The sequence below is a fragment of the Taudactylus pleione genome, unplaced genomic scaffold (genome assembly GCF_031769625.1).
Source record: "Taudactylus pleione unplaced genomic scaffold, aTauple2 ptg000282l, whole genome shotgun sequence".
Lineage (NCBI taxonomy): Eukaryota > Metazoa > Chordata > Amphibia > Anura > Myobatrachidae > Taudactylus > Taudactylus pleione.
Genome location: NW_028284684.1, coordinates 4,722,232 through 4,739,652, shown reverse-complemented (window position 1 = coordinate 4,739,652; position 17,421 = coordinate 4,722,232). Strand labels below are relative to the sequence as shown.

At 42.6% G+C, this 17,421-nt stretch overlaps 1 protein-coding gene across 1 annotated transcript in view; it reads left to right on the top strand.

Moving 5' to 3' along the window:
• Positions 1–17,421, top strand: part of ADGRD1 (adhesion G protein-coupled receptor D1) — a 596,761-nt gene that overhangs the window by 421,120 nt on the left and 158,220 nt on the right. The window contains exon 19 of the mRNA XM_088482162.1: positions 14,275–14,428. Within this exon, the coding sequence (XP_088338288.1) occupies positions 14,275–14,428 (154 nt within the window). The remainder of the gene's footprint in view (positions 1–14,274; positions 14,429–17,421) is intronic.

Below are 17,421 nucleotides of genomic sequence, written 5' to 3'. Positions count from 1 at the left end.
AGATGTATGATATACCCCCAAAAAGATGCAAAGGCTAAATAAGTAAGGACTCTGATTTCAGGGTAAGTGTAATAAACAATGATTAAAAATAGGAGATCCAGTAAATAAGTAATTTTCTGGAGATATCAAATAATAGAGAGATCATCCAATAGTAGAACAATATTTAATTTAGACTATACTGTCACTGTATATAGTAACTGGTGTGTAAAATGGGTGCTTGAATTGAGGACTCCAGACAGGCATGTACTTGGTAAAGTAGTGTTTTTTTAATGGTAGCAGATTTTTTTTTTGAATTGCTTAAAATTTGATAAAAACAACTAAAATCATGTAATTTGGACCTGTTTACATGCATTCCAAAACTGAAATGTGTTCTTTAAATCAGAGTTCCAAACTTACAGCAGACCTGAGCCAGAACTATGTTCTATTCGGAACCCAAAAAGCAATCCAAGCTGGGACTCGATTCGGCTGTGTTTATTTGTCAGGAAAACCGTACTGCACATCTCTAGTTTTGACATCACACTGTGGGGTATATTTTTCTTAGTGAGAAGAACCCTAAATCTGCCGAAAAATGCTTTATTTAATTAAAGCATGTTTTCCATTTCAAGTTCCTTAAAAACACAAAAAATCTATTTTTAACTACTACATTTATTTTTCATTTAAATTGAATCTGTTACTAGAACTTAAGACCAATGCACATGCCTGATCCAGCAATACTGGGTCACACATGCACAGAAGGGACACCGACTGTCTGGCAGAGAGGTAAGTCTCTGCCTATAGCTACAAGAGCAGTATTCTTTCACTGCAAGATGAACTGCTGTACTGGACACTTGCTATACAAATCCACAAAGAAACTACTATACAGCAATATGATAGTAAAAAAAAAACAAATGTATTGCAGTACACCTATATAAATGGGTGAAAGTGAGTGGGTATTGCATTTTATTTGGCCTGATTTTGCAATAGGGGGACTGGGGACAAAAAAAAATAAAAAAATATATTGCGATAGAAAATAGGATTTGTATACTCTTAGTTTTAATAGTTAAATTGTTCTGGTCATTCTTGACAGTTTTTAGATCAATCTTTGAATTTTAGTTAATCCTAACATAATGTCAAAGTAACATAAGGCTGAAACAATCCATCATTTGACATTTCGAACAACAGAAGCAGAAAGTTGATATATATATAGGGGGACCCCTACGCATATATATATATATATATATATATATATATCCTTTTTCTCATTTTACTAAAATTTAAAATTTCTCTGTACAGTACAACTTTTTTTTTCATTTTCTTTAAAGCATGCCCTGGCAAATAACTGTTGAAAATATAAACTTGGAAGTAAAGTTCCGCTAAACGAGCCAAAATAAATGTTTGTTGCACAAACCAATTGTATTTATAGACAACTGGCCAAATGTAGCATAACTAAGTATCAAGGATCCAAGGAGATTCAATAAGCCCTTTGGAGAGCTGTGGCCAATGTTTTGTATGTTGTAATGTTCTGTGTCTGCCAAACCTAGGAGGCAAACAGCTCCATTTACCAAGTTCTCCATTTAGCTGTCCCCAAAGCATTACTTACTCCTGCACTGTTTTCATTTCTGTTCTTGTGGGTTTTACATTGTGTAAGAGATATACAATTCAGTCTCATCCAAGAAGTGGGACTTTTCCAAAACCATCTATATAACAAATGACAATTCAGTCAGACACGTGAAGGGCACTTGTCATTATAGAAAATAACACAAACAAAGCCAAAAAAGCAAACAGGCTTAATATACTGTATGTGATAGCACTGTTTCATATACAGGGGCTCTTGACACCACAGTTGTCAAGCATTGGTGTGAAAGAGGTTTTAAACTATTACCACGTGCTGCCAGGGGAACCTGCTCTGTCTAACTCAAAGGGGTAAGTTTACTAAGATTCGTGTTGGTCCGAGTTTGCTAACACGGGTGAAAGAAAAAAATAATTTTTTTGCAAATTGGGAATTTACTATCATTAAAGTCGGGTGATTTTATCATCTTTTGAGGTTGAAATCGGGTGAGTTAATGCTGCAAATTCGTCCGTTTTTACCAATAGAAATGAATTCACCATTGGCTCAAATCGGAAGTACTTTTCATTCATTTATGCCTAAATCATGAATTTACCATTATTCATTTTGCTATATTCGGCCGTTTTACAGCCAAATCGGGGAGTCAATAGAAGTTTCAAACATACACAAGTCAGTGTGATTTGTGTATATTTACTAATGTTTAGTGTGTTTTTATGGTTCATTTTTTAAAAAAAATTGACGTGGGTCCCCCCACAAAAGGCTAACCAGTCGCAGACATGTCAGCCAGTCCTGGTTCCAAAAATTACAGGGAACAAAACGAGTAGGGTTCCACTGTAATTTACGAGCCAGCACCAGGCTGCAGGGCCAGTGCTGGTTTTACATATAGGTGGAAAAAAATGAGTAGGGGTCCCCCTATATTTAAAATTAGCACCGGACCCAAACCGACAGGGTTGTAATGCCACAGCCCGGAGACCATATTACCGGGTCTCCAGGGCCAAAGCATTCTCATCCCAAGCCAGTCAGGCCATGCTGGGGATCTCTGGGGAGGTGAGAACACCCCCCCCAAAAGGGGTCCCCCCCTCTCCCAAAACCCCAAGCTTGGAGTGGTGGGTATGGGGTTAATAAAGTGTTAAATAGTTTTAAACCATTGTATTTGACAGTGGAACTACAGGTGCCAGCATGCCTGCCCTTTGGCACTTGTGGAACTGCAAGTGCCAGCAGGCGGCCGGCACCCCCACTGTAAAACAAATAGTTAAATAAAGACACAACACACACACCTGCAAAAAATATCCTGTACTCACCTCCATCAGATCATCTGACCCAGGTCCCGTTCACAGTATAGGAAAACGCGGATTCCCGGCACTTGGAGATGATATCATCTCCAAATACAGGTGGGAGCGGACCACTGCACCTGTGTGCATTGCAAATGGCGCTGACCCGAGCCTCGGTCTGAAAAGGGTCTGTCCCGGGTCTGACCCGTATCACAGGTCAGACCCAGGATTATGGTGTAAAAGGGGTATTACTAACACTGCAATTAGGTGCACATATGCACTAAACTATAGTAAATAGTCAGACATTTGCTTTCATTTTCTGTCTTGCCTAAAGATAAAAACTCTTTGTTAATTGGATGCTGTGTCATAGTACAAAATATGCAGAGGGGTAGCACGGAGCCATGGTGCCGGAGCTTGCCTATGCTAGCACCCATACACCCCCCCCCCCCCCCCGCACTGACTTTTGGTAAAGTGGACGTGGTCAACATGTGAGTTTAACTTAAAATTGTAAAAAATCATAAATGATCTACAGAGATAGTCCTTTGCTAAATGCACCCTGTGCTGCTATCATCTCTCCCCTATCCTCTCTGAGTCCCTCTACTCACTGTGACTTTCTTTACCCCACCACTCTCCGCCCAGGGCACGCTGCTATGTGTCACTTATGACCCAACTTCACTCACTTGTTTCTATCCAGGGTGGAGGGCACAATGACTGTCGTCAGTAGCTACCCTGCCCCAGGGTGCTCCAGCATACTAAGATGAGCAGTGCCAGCAAGCCCCACCTCCAGCAGTTACCCACGGCACAGCACTCTCAGTCTGTCTCATTGTCACACACACATTGACACACTAACAGTGTGTCTGTTTCAAGGTCGTTGGACAATGGACAGTCCAAATGGAAGAGCTGGATTATCATTTCATGGAGTCCTAGGACAGTTAAAAGATTCAGGGAACCTCCCCATTTGATCCGTCCCTGCATTGTTAGTATAGTCCAGCATATGTAATTTTTACTGACATGTAGCCTATTAGAGACGGCCAGTTGGTACATCCAGTAGATGTTCAGTCCACCCTCCTCTACACCATTTTTTTTCTTAAATTAATCAAGTGACTTTTGTACAAAATTATTTAATGTATTGTATTACCTAAAGCAACCAATTACACATCTCCTACTATCTGTTCTCACTTGTGTCTGTCCTTGCATCTACCTGTTCTGCCTTCTGCCTCTATATGTGCCCTATATTCCTCTCTCCGCCTCTATCTGTGCTCCCTTCTGCCCCCGTGTCTCTATCTGTACCCCCTATTATTTCTGTGCCTCTAACTGTACCCTCTTCAGCCTGTCTGTACCCCATATTCCTCTCTGTGTCTTTATATGTGCAGCATTTTGCCTCTGTCTGTACCCCCTATTCCTCTCTGTGCCTCTATCGGTGCCCCCTATTATTTTCTGTACCTCCTACTCTTCTCTGTTCCTCTATCTGTATCCCCTCCCCCCTCCTCCAAGAAGTAGCGTGCCACCTGTGCTCGCTGTAGTGTATGCCACTGCACTTCCTATTCCCTATTCCCCATCCCCAGTGTCAGCCCGGCAGTGTACAGTTCCGTTCACTTGCCCCTGATTGATGGCGTGGATCGGTGAGCCCTGGATGGCTCCTTTTTCCAGTCTCCTCTCCTGTGTAGTGCAGTCCTCGCCCGTCTGGTGTCATACGTAACATGTACAGCTCGAGGTCGGGAGCGAGGAAGAAAGCTAATGTGGCTTGGGCTGTCACTGATCAGACAGCTGCGGCGGCCAGGCGGTAGGTGCCGGTTAGGCTGTGGCGCGCCCTCTAATCTTTTCGGCGCCTGGAGTTTACGCTCCACTGGAGCCACCCTCCCTACACCCCTGCACATATGAACCTGCTAGCAATGTTAGTAAATAACAGTGCAGTGCATTTTGTAATCAATACAATGTTGATTTGCAATATTATTAATAAAAATGGCGATAGCATCTTAGCAGGCTGCTGTAGACTTGCAATGGCTGAGCAAAAGGTTACGCTGAGAAAAAGTGTAGTCTAGGATGTAATTTATAATTCAAAGCATATTAAAAATAATTAAAAAAAATAAATTTTTAATCACTTTTAGATTATACTGTAATGTACTTATAAGACAAATTGTGTCTACTGAGTTTTTGGATGCACAGTGTAATATAATGCTATGGGCCCCAATTATTATTAATTATCGTGTTTTTGATCCGATAATTATAATTTCCGCTATTCACAGCAATAAGACATGAAGTACTGCCCGGATGTATCACTGATCATATCCAGGGACAGGGAATCTACTTATAGTTTCCTGGGGGCAGCTGCAATACTGCGCTTGTGCGGTCTGTTGACTGCGCATATTTAATTGATGAGTGCCAGGAAGGAATCCTACAGATCCATTGCCCAGTTTTTTTTGTGGAGTGTATATAGGCTACAATGACTAATACCATCTTCAGATGGCATTAGCTAGAGCTGTGACTAGACTTTTTGGTGCCCTGTGCCATAAAGAGCATTGGCGCCCCTCCTCCCCATTTTTCAAATAGGGACATAAGTGCTAGATATAAAACTGTTGCCAGGGCTAGAAACATAAATACACTGAAAGTGGATGGTTTGGGTTCAGATAAACTAACATGCTCCTAAGGAAGCTGGACATTACTATACCCAGCGAAAATCATTGAGAAAGTTGATGCCCTCTCTGGACCATATTTTATTATATCCTGATACTCTGCTGCGGACTTTGGACTTTCTTCCCCTTTTGCTTACTTGCAGACCTTAAAGATAACCAGTAGATATACAGTACATCAGCCCAATGCTGCTAAGGGACTGTATGGTATCCATGATCCTTGGAACAAGTGGAATTACATCGGCCCAATATGTGCAAACAATGCTGCTAAGGGACTGTATAACATTTTGGATTCCTGGACCCGGTAACTAATTATGCTGCTAATAGAGGAACACATGGACATAAATGAGACTATCTAGATTGTTGTTATGAAGATTCAGATGAGTCTAGAAGATACAGTAACTGGCCAATAGAGGATTTTTTAATTATTTAGAGTTTGCTAATAGACACGTGTATAGTATACTGGTGATTTCTATTGTATTATAATAATAAATGTTTTAGTTTATTTGAACCTAAACAATCCACTTTCAGTGTATTTATGTTTCTAGCACTGGTTACATTTTTATATATGAATACTTTCCTAATATAAGTGGTTGACATCCCCTATACAAGCTGCTCTCAGACAGCACTTTGGCCTTCTACAACATAAGATAGTGCACCTGGAAAAGGGCCATGGCCTCATGGGGAAGGGCCAGGGAAGAGATAGGGGAGGCCAGGAGATGCTGGGGATAAAAGAAGAGGAAGCTACTACTGAGAATAATAATAAACAGGAAAAGTAACAGGCCTAAACAGCGCACCCTGCCCTGCGGTGCCCTGTGCCATGGCACAGGTCGCACCACCCTAGTTACGACCCTGGCATTAGCTACCAGGGCCAAGCTCTGGAATGCAGAGCTTGATAAATTTGTCAACAAATCAGTCCCTATAAGTTTCTATTGGTGGTGCTTTTGTGGTAAAAAAACAGGGGATCACAGTAGATATTTCCAATATCTGCCCCAGCCTCTTGTAAATGCATTCGGAGGATACTTAATATTTGCAGGTAACCCCCACAAACTGGTTAGAATTTGGTGTTTTAGTAAGTTGAAGAAGCTAACTACGGAAAGGTTACTCTTTATTTAAAATATTATTCCATTATCTTCTATTCATTATTGTTGTAAGGGCTTTTATTATTTTATATTTCACCAAAGCATTAGAATACAGTGGAATACTCAGAACATACGGTCTAAACAAGTAAAGTATGTTTACAATTTGGATTCAGTGTCCAGCCATAACAGCCTCCTGTCCATGTAATTTCTACAGGCTGTCTTTTCTTGTGTATAGATAATATCAATGTGATAATGTGTGAGCCATTTGGAAAAAATAAGGCAGCTTTGTATTGATAGCAATGAGAGATCTATATCAAGAGACATGGACTTTTTCCAGTCTCCATGGCTGGGAGAAAGGAAGAACTTGCTTTTGCAAAGAACACATTTATATACTGTAGAAAAAACGGATATTTGTGAATCATTACTGCTCAAGCTTTTTATACTAAATGCTATATATACATTCTATATATGGATTACTCTGCTGAACACCATAAAAAACTAATGGTGTGTAATAGAACCTTTAGAGCAGGGATGGGGAACCTCAGGCCCAGGGGCCGTATATGGCCCCCGGAATCATTTGGTCAGACCCTCTGAGCTTTTTTCTGCTAGCCTCATTTGGCTAGCAGGGTGCCTAGAATGGCCTTCTGCAGACAGAATCTATGCAGCAGTACCGCCTGGAGCATCCTTAGGACGCTTCAGACGGTCACATCGCTGCCCTGAGGATGCTCCAGGCATTGCTGTAATCACCTGCATTTTGGCCCTGCCCCTGGGTGACATCACACGGAGGGGGCATGGCCTGCATCGGGCTCGCAAATAATATATATATATCTAAATGGCCCTCGGCAGAAGAAAGACTCCTCATCCCTGCTTTAGAGATTCTGCAAGAATGGTAGGAATGAAAGATCAATCCAGTGGCCTATCAATAATTAAAACAACAGCCCTAAAACAATCTCTAGCCTGTGCTTCAGTTGCTTCAAAATTTCACTATATTCCTTTGGACCTTCCACTTGCCACTCACACCATCCCACTTGCTCCTAAATTTCCCCACATACAGCCCACACCCAAGGTCGTCCATAAGTATTATGGGCCCTATGACAGATTTTGATCCTGGGCCCCCTTCTTCTTAGGAGTTATGTTTGAAAAATTTTATATCCCACAACCTACAGTAGTTGCACATGCTTAATTTATTAATCAATTAATTGAAGAAGTGTGGAAGTCAAATGATATATCAATAGATTTATGAAAACTGGAGGGAGCCAGACACATGATGGTGTAACAACTGTAAGTAGTTTAACTGCAGTACCACAGCAAGGTAGCTAGCGCTACCCCAGGAACTGTCTAGGCGGAACTGTCAATGGATCTCAATAGGCCCTTGAGAGAGAAGATTGCCTTGCACCCTAAATCCATGTTTGCACCCAGTGTCCCCAGTGCACTAAGCAGAAGCCTAGGTTCCCTAATGGATGATCCGGCTCTGGGATGAATATATTGAATGCCCATGTGGGGAACTCATGTTCCCCTTATGGGCAAGGTAGCAAAAAGTACAGAGAAAATCAGACCACTAACAGTATCAATGGGGCAGACCTTCCAGATAAAGGCCTATAAATTATGATTTAAAGTAGTGCAGTAGATGAGGGGTAAATTTTTTAGTAAAGATGGAAAAAATGACTAATCATGAGATTTAGAGCCACACACTTCATCATAACACTTATACAGAATAAATGGAACTAAACATAATTCCCTTTATAAGTAAGCTTACTATACATTTTGATTTTAACACCACAACTTAAAATAAGAAGGGCCAGACATGCCGATTTTCTTATTATGCCAGTCTCTTTCCAAGAAAGTTTTTAAATTTGAATTTCTCTAGATCAAATTAATTAAAAGACATTTAGACAGTATCCCTTGAGTCCCACCGATTTAGCAGATTTTGATGCACCCAGTAGCTCCAGGGTACTTGCGGCTCAGTGAGACAGTAGATTTGTACACTATATGGTCTAATACTAAAGTAGTTATATCCTTTACATAGACACTGATGACCACTGATCACCGTTACTATCCCATCACACATAAAGACACCGCCAAAGCTCCTCCTCACTCTGTGTGATGTCAACACGCTGGGCCAGGCCTTAGTGCAGTATGAGCTGCAGGTTTTGTGCTTTAGCTAGATGCCAGTCATGGATGGGCACAGGTGTCTTTAGGGTGAGTGGGGCCCCCCTAACTGCAAGACCCCAGGTTTCTAGTTGCTCTTGGCAAAGTTACATAATATCACACATGCTACCCCGAATATGCTCTGCCCAGGTCCCCACATATACACCCACTCCTCTAGTCATCAGGGCCGGCCCTAGCCCAAATTTTTTGGTAAGCGAGAATTTTTTTTTTGCCCCCCCCTATGCAGTGCCCCTTTTACAGTGCCCTCGGTAGTGGTTCCCCCAGTGCAGTGCCCCTTGTGCCGCCAGTAGTAAGCCCCTTATATAGTGCCCCAGTAGTACTCCCCCCCATGCAGTGCCCCCAGTAGTAGTACCCCCCTATGCAGTGCCCATTATATAGTGCCCCCAGTAGTAGCCCCCCTTGTAGTGCCCCCAGTAGTATTCCCCCTTGTAGTGCCCCCAGTAGTATTCCCACCCCCCTTTTAGTGCCCCCAGTAGTATTCCCCCCCTTGTAGTGCCCCCAGTAGTATTCCCCCCCTTGTAATGCCCCCAGTAGTATTCCCCCTCTTGTAGTGCTCCCAGTAGTCCCCCCCTTGTAGTTCCCCCAGTAGTATTCCCCCCCTGTAGTGCCCCCAGTAGTATTCCCCCCCTGTAGTGCTCCCAGTAGTATTCCCCCTTGTAGTGCCCCCAGTAGTGTTCCCCCCCTTGTAGTGCCCCAGTAGTATTTCCCCCGTAGTGCTCCCAGTAGTCCTCCCCCTTGTAGTGCCCCAGTAGTATTCCCCCCCTGTAGTGCTCCCAGTAGTCCCCCCCCTTGTAGTGCCCCCAGTAGTAATCAACCTCCCCCCGCAGTAGAGACATAATAAAAAAAAACACTTACCTGACACCCGCTACTGCTCCCGACGACGAGATCAGCTCCTACGTCCGCCGCTTTGCATTATGGGAGTGACGCGTCATGGGAGTGACGCGTCACTCCCATTACCCACTGCGGGAGCCGGAAGATGTCTGGCTCTGGCAGTGGGAGCAGCAGCCAATGAGAGTCTGTCTGACTCTCATCAGCTGCTAAAGCAAACACACAGCTGCCGGCGCCGGTGGCTGTATGTTTGTGCTGTGTAGCGCTGACCGAACTCCGTCCGGTCAGCGCTACACATGCGGTGCAGCTGTGTCACAGAGACACAGTCTACACCGCGGCCCGCATGGTACGCAGCCGAGGCGCCCTTCACTATGTGGCGCCTTACGCAGCTGCGTACCATGCGTAATGGGAGAACCAGCCCTGCTAGTCATACACATTTACAAATCAGACTGGCGGCTACAAAAAGACGTGCAATGAAAAAAGACACACACGCGCTCTAAAAAAAAAAAAGCAACTTCTGCAGCAGACTGAGTTGGACCGACATCTTAAAGTTAACAGAACAATTTTAAAAAAAATAGATGCCCAATACATGATCGCCCTGCCCCCATGCACACCAACTCTGCATCCGGGAGTTCTGCTACTGCTAACCCCATGCACACACACCAATGGTTACAGACACAAATATACAGAGTTACACAGACACCCATATACAGCTAGACAGACACATTATATAAGTTACACAGACAGCTATACAGTTAAATGACACATTTATGCAGACATTATATATATATATATATATATATATATACACACAGTTACTCTGACACATATATACAAAGTTACATAGACACATGTATACAAAGTTACACAAATACATATAAACATAGACACATATATACAGTTACAAGAAGGGGGGGATGACGGGGGCAGTTGCCCTGTGGGCACACAGTGGAGCCTTCCGCATGGGGGCAGCAGCAGCAGTCTCCTCTGCCTGTTGATGGAGGCTATCACACTGATCGCACCACCCCTGCATTTGTGCCAGGCTTAGGGGCTCACAGGGTCCCCCTTCCCAGCGCGCTTCACAATGATACAAAAATGGTTTTATTTTCCTAGGGAGCATGGTCACACCTCCCGTGATTAGGCCACGCCTCCTTCCCTTGGGCCCGGCTCTCTACGGCCCTGTGTACACCCGATATGTGAGTGAACGACGTAGTTCACAGACATATCGAATCGGACCTGCAGCAGAGCAGATGGCTGATATATCTGAAAGATATAGTGGTTATCTGCTGGTGTGTACAGGCAGCCCATCGATTGCCTGTACACATGCTGCAGGGACCCACCAATGAGTGACTGCTCAATTGGGACGTCAAGCCCGGCACTTCGGGCAGACGATTGGTAAGTGTGTACCCAGTGTCAGGTTGCCTTCTAGGATTGGCCATTACTCACCTCAGTGCTGGCTTCCCCTGACCTCCTGAGCGATCACATCCATGTGCTCGCTCCGTGACAGTCTATATCCTGATTAGCCCTTTACCCAATGGTAGCATTTTTTGCTGTCAGCTGACATTATCCTCCAATGGACTGCTACCTTAGGGTATTTAACCGGGCTCTGGACAACAGAAAGTTGCCTGTACAACTTTGTTACTTCCAGTGAAGACTTGCTGTTGCAGCGTTCCAGGTCCTAAGCTCCATTGCTTCCAGTAACTTGTTCCTAGTGTATATCCACAGTGTGTGTACTCCGTACATCTACTGAGTACAATCTCCTAGAGTCATCTACTGTGCTAGTTCTGCGTCTGAAGCCACAGTGTCTGTACTTAGTACGTTATCCAAGTACCATCTCATCATACCATTCTCCTGTGCCAGTTCTGTGTCTGAAGCCACAGTGTGTGTACTTAGTACATCATCCAAGTACCATCTCATCATACCATTCTACTGTGCCAGTTCTGCATCTGAAGCCACAGTGTGTGTACTTAGTACGTCGTCCAAGTACAATCTCCTAGTGCCATTCTCCTGTATCATCCTTCCGTCTGGATCAACAGAGTGTGTACTAATTACCCCAGTACTAACTTCCAGTATCTTTTTCCTTTGCTTTCCCTGTGATAGTGTTCTACCATTTCACACTTGTGCCGGATACCTGACCAAAGGGTGCTGGGTGCAGCTTAAGCCCAAATCCCGCTTGGAGGGGTCACTGGTGAACACCTCCCAGTAAGTTAGACTTCGCGCCTTTGGTCAGATCTAGCCAACATCCGGTACTACTGGATGATGAAGTAATTTATCCAGGCCCCTCGCCTCCTGTTCCTTCCCCAACCTGGATCCATGTCTTCCAATACCTTGGCAGACGGTCAGCATAGCCTGAGGGTGACACCCAGCTTTAGAAGATGGGGCCTATTCATCATCACTTAATTTTTACAAAAGCAGATGAAAATGAAAATTTTCACCTGCAATTGTAAAAAATTAAGTGTCCGGGCCATTCATCAAGAATGTAAAGCAGGAGATATCACAGATATTTCCTACTTACCTTCCTCGCTGTCCCCGTACACTAGTATGGGGACAGAATTTATCAAGCTCCAAAAATATTATTTTCTCGGAGCTTGATTGCGGTAGCTACCACTACCCGCTCCTTCCGTATAGGAAGGAGTCCTGGGTCGCAAAGAGGGATCCTTTCGGTTCCCTCTGCCCCTGTCCGGCTTCTTCCACCGGACGTCGGGGCTCTTGTGCACATGCGTGACCTTTAGGTCACGCATGTGCACTGCTCTCGCGAGCAATGAAAAGATTCACTGCTTCAAAAGGAGCAGTGAAGCCGCTCGCTGGGACAGCTGATGTTTTGGATCAGCTGTCTCAGCACCCGAGCAATGATGAATTGCTCCGGCACCTGCGGCGAGTTAGTGTGTTAATTATCGGGGTCCATTTGGACCTTCATAATTAACATCATGAATAGGCCCCCATATGTCTTGCGCTTTCTTCATCTGTTTCATTTTTTTTCTTAACCTACCTGTCACATTCTTTCACTGTGTCACACTGTCTCATTCCCTTACATAATACACCTTTAGTAATCTCTGTTCTCCTCCCTCTTTGAGCCTATTCTCCAAATCCATCACTCACGTAACCCACAATGAAACATCCTTGAAAAAAATATGTAAAACTAAAAATATATTCTTTGTAAAATTAAAGTTAAGATTTTGTTGGCAATTTTATATTTTTTTCATATGTTTTTCAAATACAAAAGCAAACTCAAGGCACCTGGGCATGCTACATTAATACACAGTAGAAAATATAATTCACTTACAGTACATATGGCACTTTACCAAAAAGATAATCACATAAACCAAAGCTGTGAAACCAACAAAGTGAGAAAAATATCTGTAGCAGCTGAACCCACCAAAACAAGTGTAAACAGTAATCTTGTCCTGTAGTTATCTTACATAAATGTATTTTCCCATCACTGATGTATAAAAAACATTTCCAGCACCAAGTTCTTATACCCCACACCCCAGCAATTTGCTTCTGAAGATAACAAGACCTTAATATGAAAGATTTAATTATACATGATGCATGGAAAACAGAAGCAGAGAGAGAGCTGTGATTCTGTATTAGACTAGAGGAGCTGTAATCAGTATTTTTAACCTCTTTTGTGCCAGAGAGCTGACTACACATTGTATAAACACGATAAGTAACCCTAAAACAATAATGCAATCCAAAACTAAAAGTTTCGTAGTGGATGAAGTTCAGTGAGCTAATATAAATATACTGCATTGCACTTGTTGTATGCACCATTTCCCAGTTCCTCCAGGATCCACACTGCGTGTAACAATCCCACTCAGGACTCATTAGCTCACAGTGGTGTCCAGGCTTTTCTCCTTTGAACTTGTCATGCAAATAGGAAGTTCAAAGGAGAGGGACATCAGCACCAATTTGACCTGTTTAAAGCAAGGTTAGAGGGTGTGGAGAGCAGAGTAGCATATATAAGATAAGTATGACTTAGTTTTTATTTGAACATATTAATCTTTCCATTACTACATATGGCAGCTTTATGTAGAGTATGGTTCATTTGGTTTGCTAACAGGAATGGATTTGGAACTTAATGTTGTCCTGAAACAAATTAATGTAGCTGGAGCCACACCTACTGCAGGCGGAGCTAACACTATAGTAGTTGGTGTCAGCTCACTATTATTGCTAGCCACAATGGTGGTGAGGCCAATGCAACAGGTGGAGTTACAGCAACTTCTAGATGAGTTTCTTGCAGTCAATAGAGTTAACATACAAGTAAGCAAAGCATTGCATTCATAGGTAGAGCAAACAAATAATCAGAGTCAGTTCACCAATGAGTGGAGTACACACATTGGTTACGTGAGTGGTGCAGCTCAATCCAGCATCAGGGAGTTCCCAGGATTCGCACTGAAGTGAAGACTGTAGTTGAGTCTGGGAAATTCCTTGTTGCTGCATGGAACTCGGTAATCAGAAGGAAGATCACTATTACTGTGATCTTATCCACTGCCAATCAAGGAGCATCCTAGAAACCATCATATGCATCCTGAGGACCTGGTCATAGAATACAAAGAGTATTGTAGTGGCAAATATTCAATATAGAGAGCATTCTAGTAGTATAATTGTAATAAATACTTCAAGCTTTAAAAAAATGTTGCTTATCACAAACTAAAGGTGTTAGCAATTATAAAGAGAGGCATCGGGCAAATATGATTTTTGCTATTGCAATCTAAGGCCTTTTTGTTCTTCCATATTTTTTCTTGCAGTTGCCCTGCAAAATCATAGCGATCCTGCTGCACTTCTTCTTCCTAAGTGCCTTTGCGTGGATGTTGGTGGAAGGACTGCACCTGTACAGTATGGTGATCAAAGTATTTGGTTCAGAAGAGAGCAAGCATCTCTACTACTATGGAATTGGATGGGGTATGTGAACATGTCTGTTCAATAGCTACAATGTGCATGTAATAAAATATGTGTTTAATAAAATATAACAACAGAAAAGCTATTATAATAACAATCGTCATAGACCATGTTATTGTATGCATCATAATATGTGTAAAATATTTATGTAGAAAATCTTAGCCTACAGACTTGACCCTAATGTTTTTGCTCTTTCTTTCTTCAACCTCCCTGTCCTTAAATAGCTCATTAGCCCCAACTTTTACCATTTCCCCAAAAATACACCACCTGAATGCAGACTCTTTACCCCTTCGCTCCAGTTAAGCAATGTCATCCCATTAATTCTGCATAAGAGTGCAAGAAAATGTGCATGGCTCCTCCCCTTGGACAGTGCTTTGACCCCCCCTGTAGATTCATTGCCTGCAAAGCCAATGCAGGTGATTTTGTTAATAGCAGGCCCTTGACTTTAAAACACTGCATTAGAACCACTCATTTTCACTTTCACATATGAGACTTAACGTCTCATATCATTTTTCTTTCATATGATAATAGTAACACAATTTACATTTACATCCATCCATTGCACTATAATTACTGTGTATAGTTATTGTCATATAGCTACATCACACTAGATCAGTTTTGCTGGTTGATGTAAGATTCATTTCTAATATTACAAATTACTCTTAGAGGTGTATCATTCTTAAATTAGTGTTCAGCCAGCCAATATGTCTTAGGCTAAACCTGTTATCTTTAACTGTACTCAATAAGAGAAGTGTCAGTCATCTCGGAGGGACTAGAAAGGCAAAGAGGTCATAGATGAAGAGATTTCCACAGGAAGAATAAAGAGATAGTGATGACAGTGTGGAAATCCGGCAAACAATAGCAGCTAACTTGGCTGAAGCTAACCTGCCTATCTTTCATATCATTAACCTTTTCATACAAACCATCGTTCTCATTTATTTCTTCCTTATTGCAGTAGAGAATATTAATGTGCCTTACTCGCAGATCTCTATCTTTTTTCTTTAATATCTGTTATGCCAGATCTGACACCAATTTAAAATCTGATTATGAGCTATACATAGATATTTTTTTTTGTAAGAATGAGTCTTTATATGTTTTTCTCTAAAAGTTTTTTACTTAAAGTGCAATACTGAGAGAGTAAAATGAACATCTGTATTTAATTGTGCATAATTTACAAATGGTTGAAATGAGTATTGTATTTTACCTGACCCAATTCTAAAGCTATATCAAACTTAATTATAAAAATAACACATACCCTGTGCAATCATAATTGGAATACTTTAAAGTCACTATTATACTGCAAGTCATTTTGATAATGCCTCTAATTTCTATGCATTTCTACTGCTATCCAATTTAGATATTCCTGGCTGACCTTTTATTTTCTTATCCTCCTCATGCTTTAATCTTAGCTGTAACCTTTCCTTCAGGTCCTCACTAAGACAGTGTTATTCGTGGGGAGTTCAACCATATGAGGAGCTGATATTTTCTGCTGCTATGGGAAATTAAAATGACACAATTCACACTTATATAATGGGACCTGTTTGCGGGAAAATGTATCCTTCAGCTTTTCATTTACTGATGGGTCTGACAAGCCATTAGGTGTATTTGATGGGAGTTTTAAAATATACTGTATAATCAGAAAACCTGTTGTAGAAAGTTTTCCAAATCTAAATTAAAGCACTCTCACTTGAATATTAGGGTGGTTGGCATGTGATTTGGGGCACCCTATATTTAAGATCTCATTTTGAGCTGCCAACTCTGCTACCTGTCTTTATATTACTGTCACTGCTTGATACTTAACCTGGCTAAACATTCATTCATTTATCCTTCTAAGTTTAACAAACACTGTGAAAATCAATTTCTCTAGTGCAAACAAAATGAGTCTTTTGGGGTTCTCAACTCCATACCTCAAGTACCACAAACAGGTCACGTCTTGCGGATTCTTTAATCATACACAGGTGAGTTAATCTATTTTGCTGGGTCAGTAATTATCCCGCCTGCATCCACAGATAGAAATCCTCAAAGCATGACCTTTTGGGAAATCTTGAGGGCTGTGGTTGACAACCAATGATTTAAAGTATAACTCCATCTATTTTGTATTTTTTACCGAACATCCCATTTCCTCCAAACCAGCAGAACTGTGAGGTCAGTGTTAGTAGGGCCAAACTATAAAAGGGATATAAAAGTCTTTCCAAAAAGAGTAACAGCATTTGTAGCGATTCCCGGGCCAGTTTTGGACTGAAAGATATGTATGCATTGGGCACAACTGCCAACTAGGGTGAAGCTGACGTGATAGGCAGACGTCTCAGCTAATCACCTGACAGCAACAGGAGGTGGGTGGGGCACTGGTGTCGGGGGCAGAGAATGATGTTTAACTGAAGGTGATAATATGACTAAAATAGGGGTGTGGCTTAGCACGCATGCTAGAACTCACATGCATAGCGCAGATAGTTGCAATTTAATAATGTTTATGAGTGCTACAGCAAGGCTCATTGCAACAACCTCTGCAGGGTGCCCTCTCCCATGGCTGCCATTACTCTCTGGCACTCACAGTCAGCCACCGGAATGGAATCAGTATTAGATGCCGGCGGCTGAGTAGCCACCGGTTCAAATACCGACGCTGGAAGCCCGAATGGTACAAAATCCTGTCAGGGGTAGATAAGTACCCTAAACCTCCCCTCTCCCCCCTTAACCCTACTTAGTGGTACCTAACCCTAACCTCCCCGGGGGTGCCTAACCCTAGCCTACCCCCGGTGGTGCCTAACCCCCCTTCCTGCACCCTAAACCTAACCCCCCCGGGGGGGGGTGCCTAGCCCTAACACCCCTTCCCTTAGCCTAACTAACCCTCCCAGGGGGGTGCCTAACCGTAATAACCCCTGGGGGTGTCTAATCCTAAACCCCCCCCATCCCCGGCCAACCGCGCATACTTACCGCCATCCGGACATTTGTGATTCTGGCGGTCAGGATGCCGACGCCTGTATCCCAATGTCCTATGG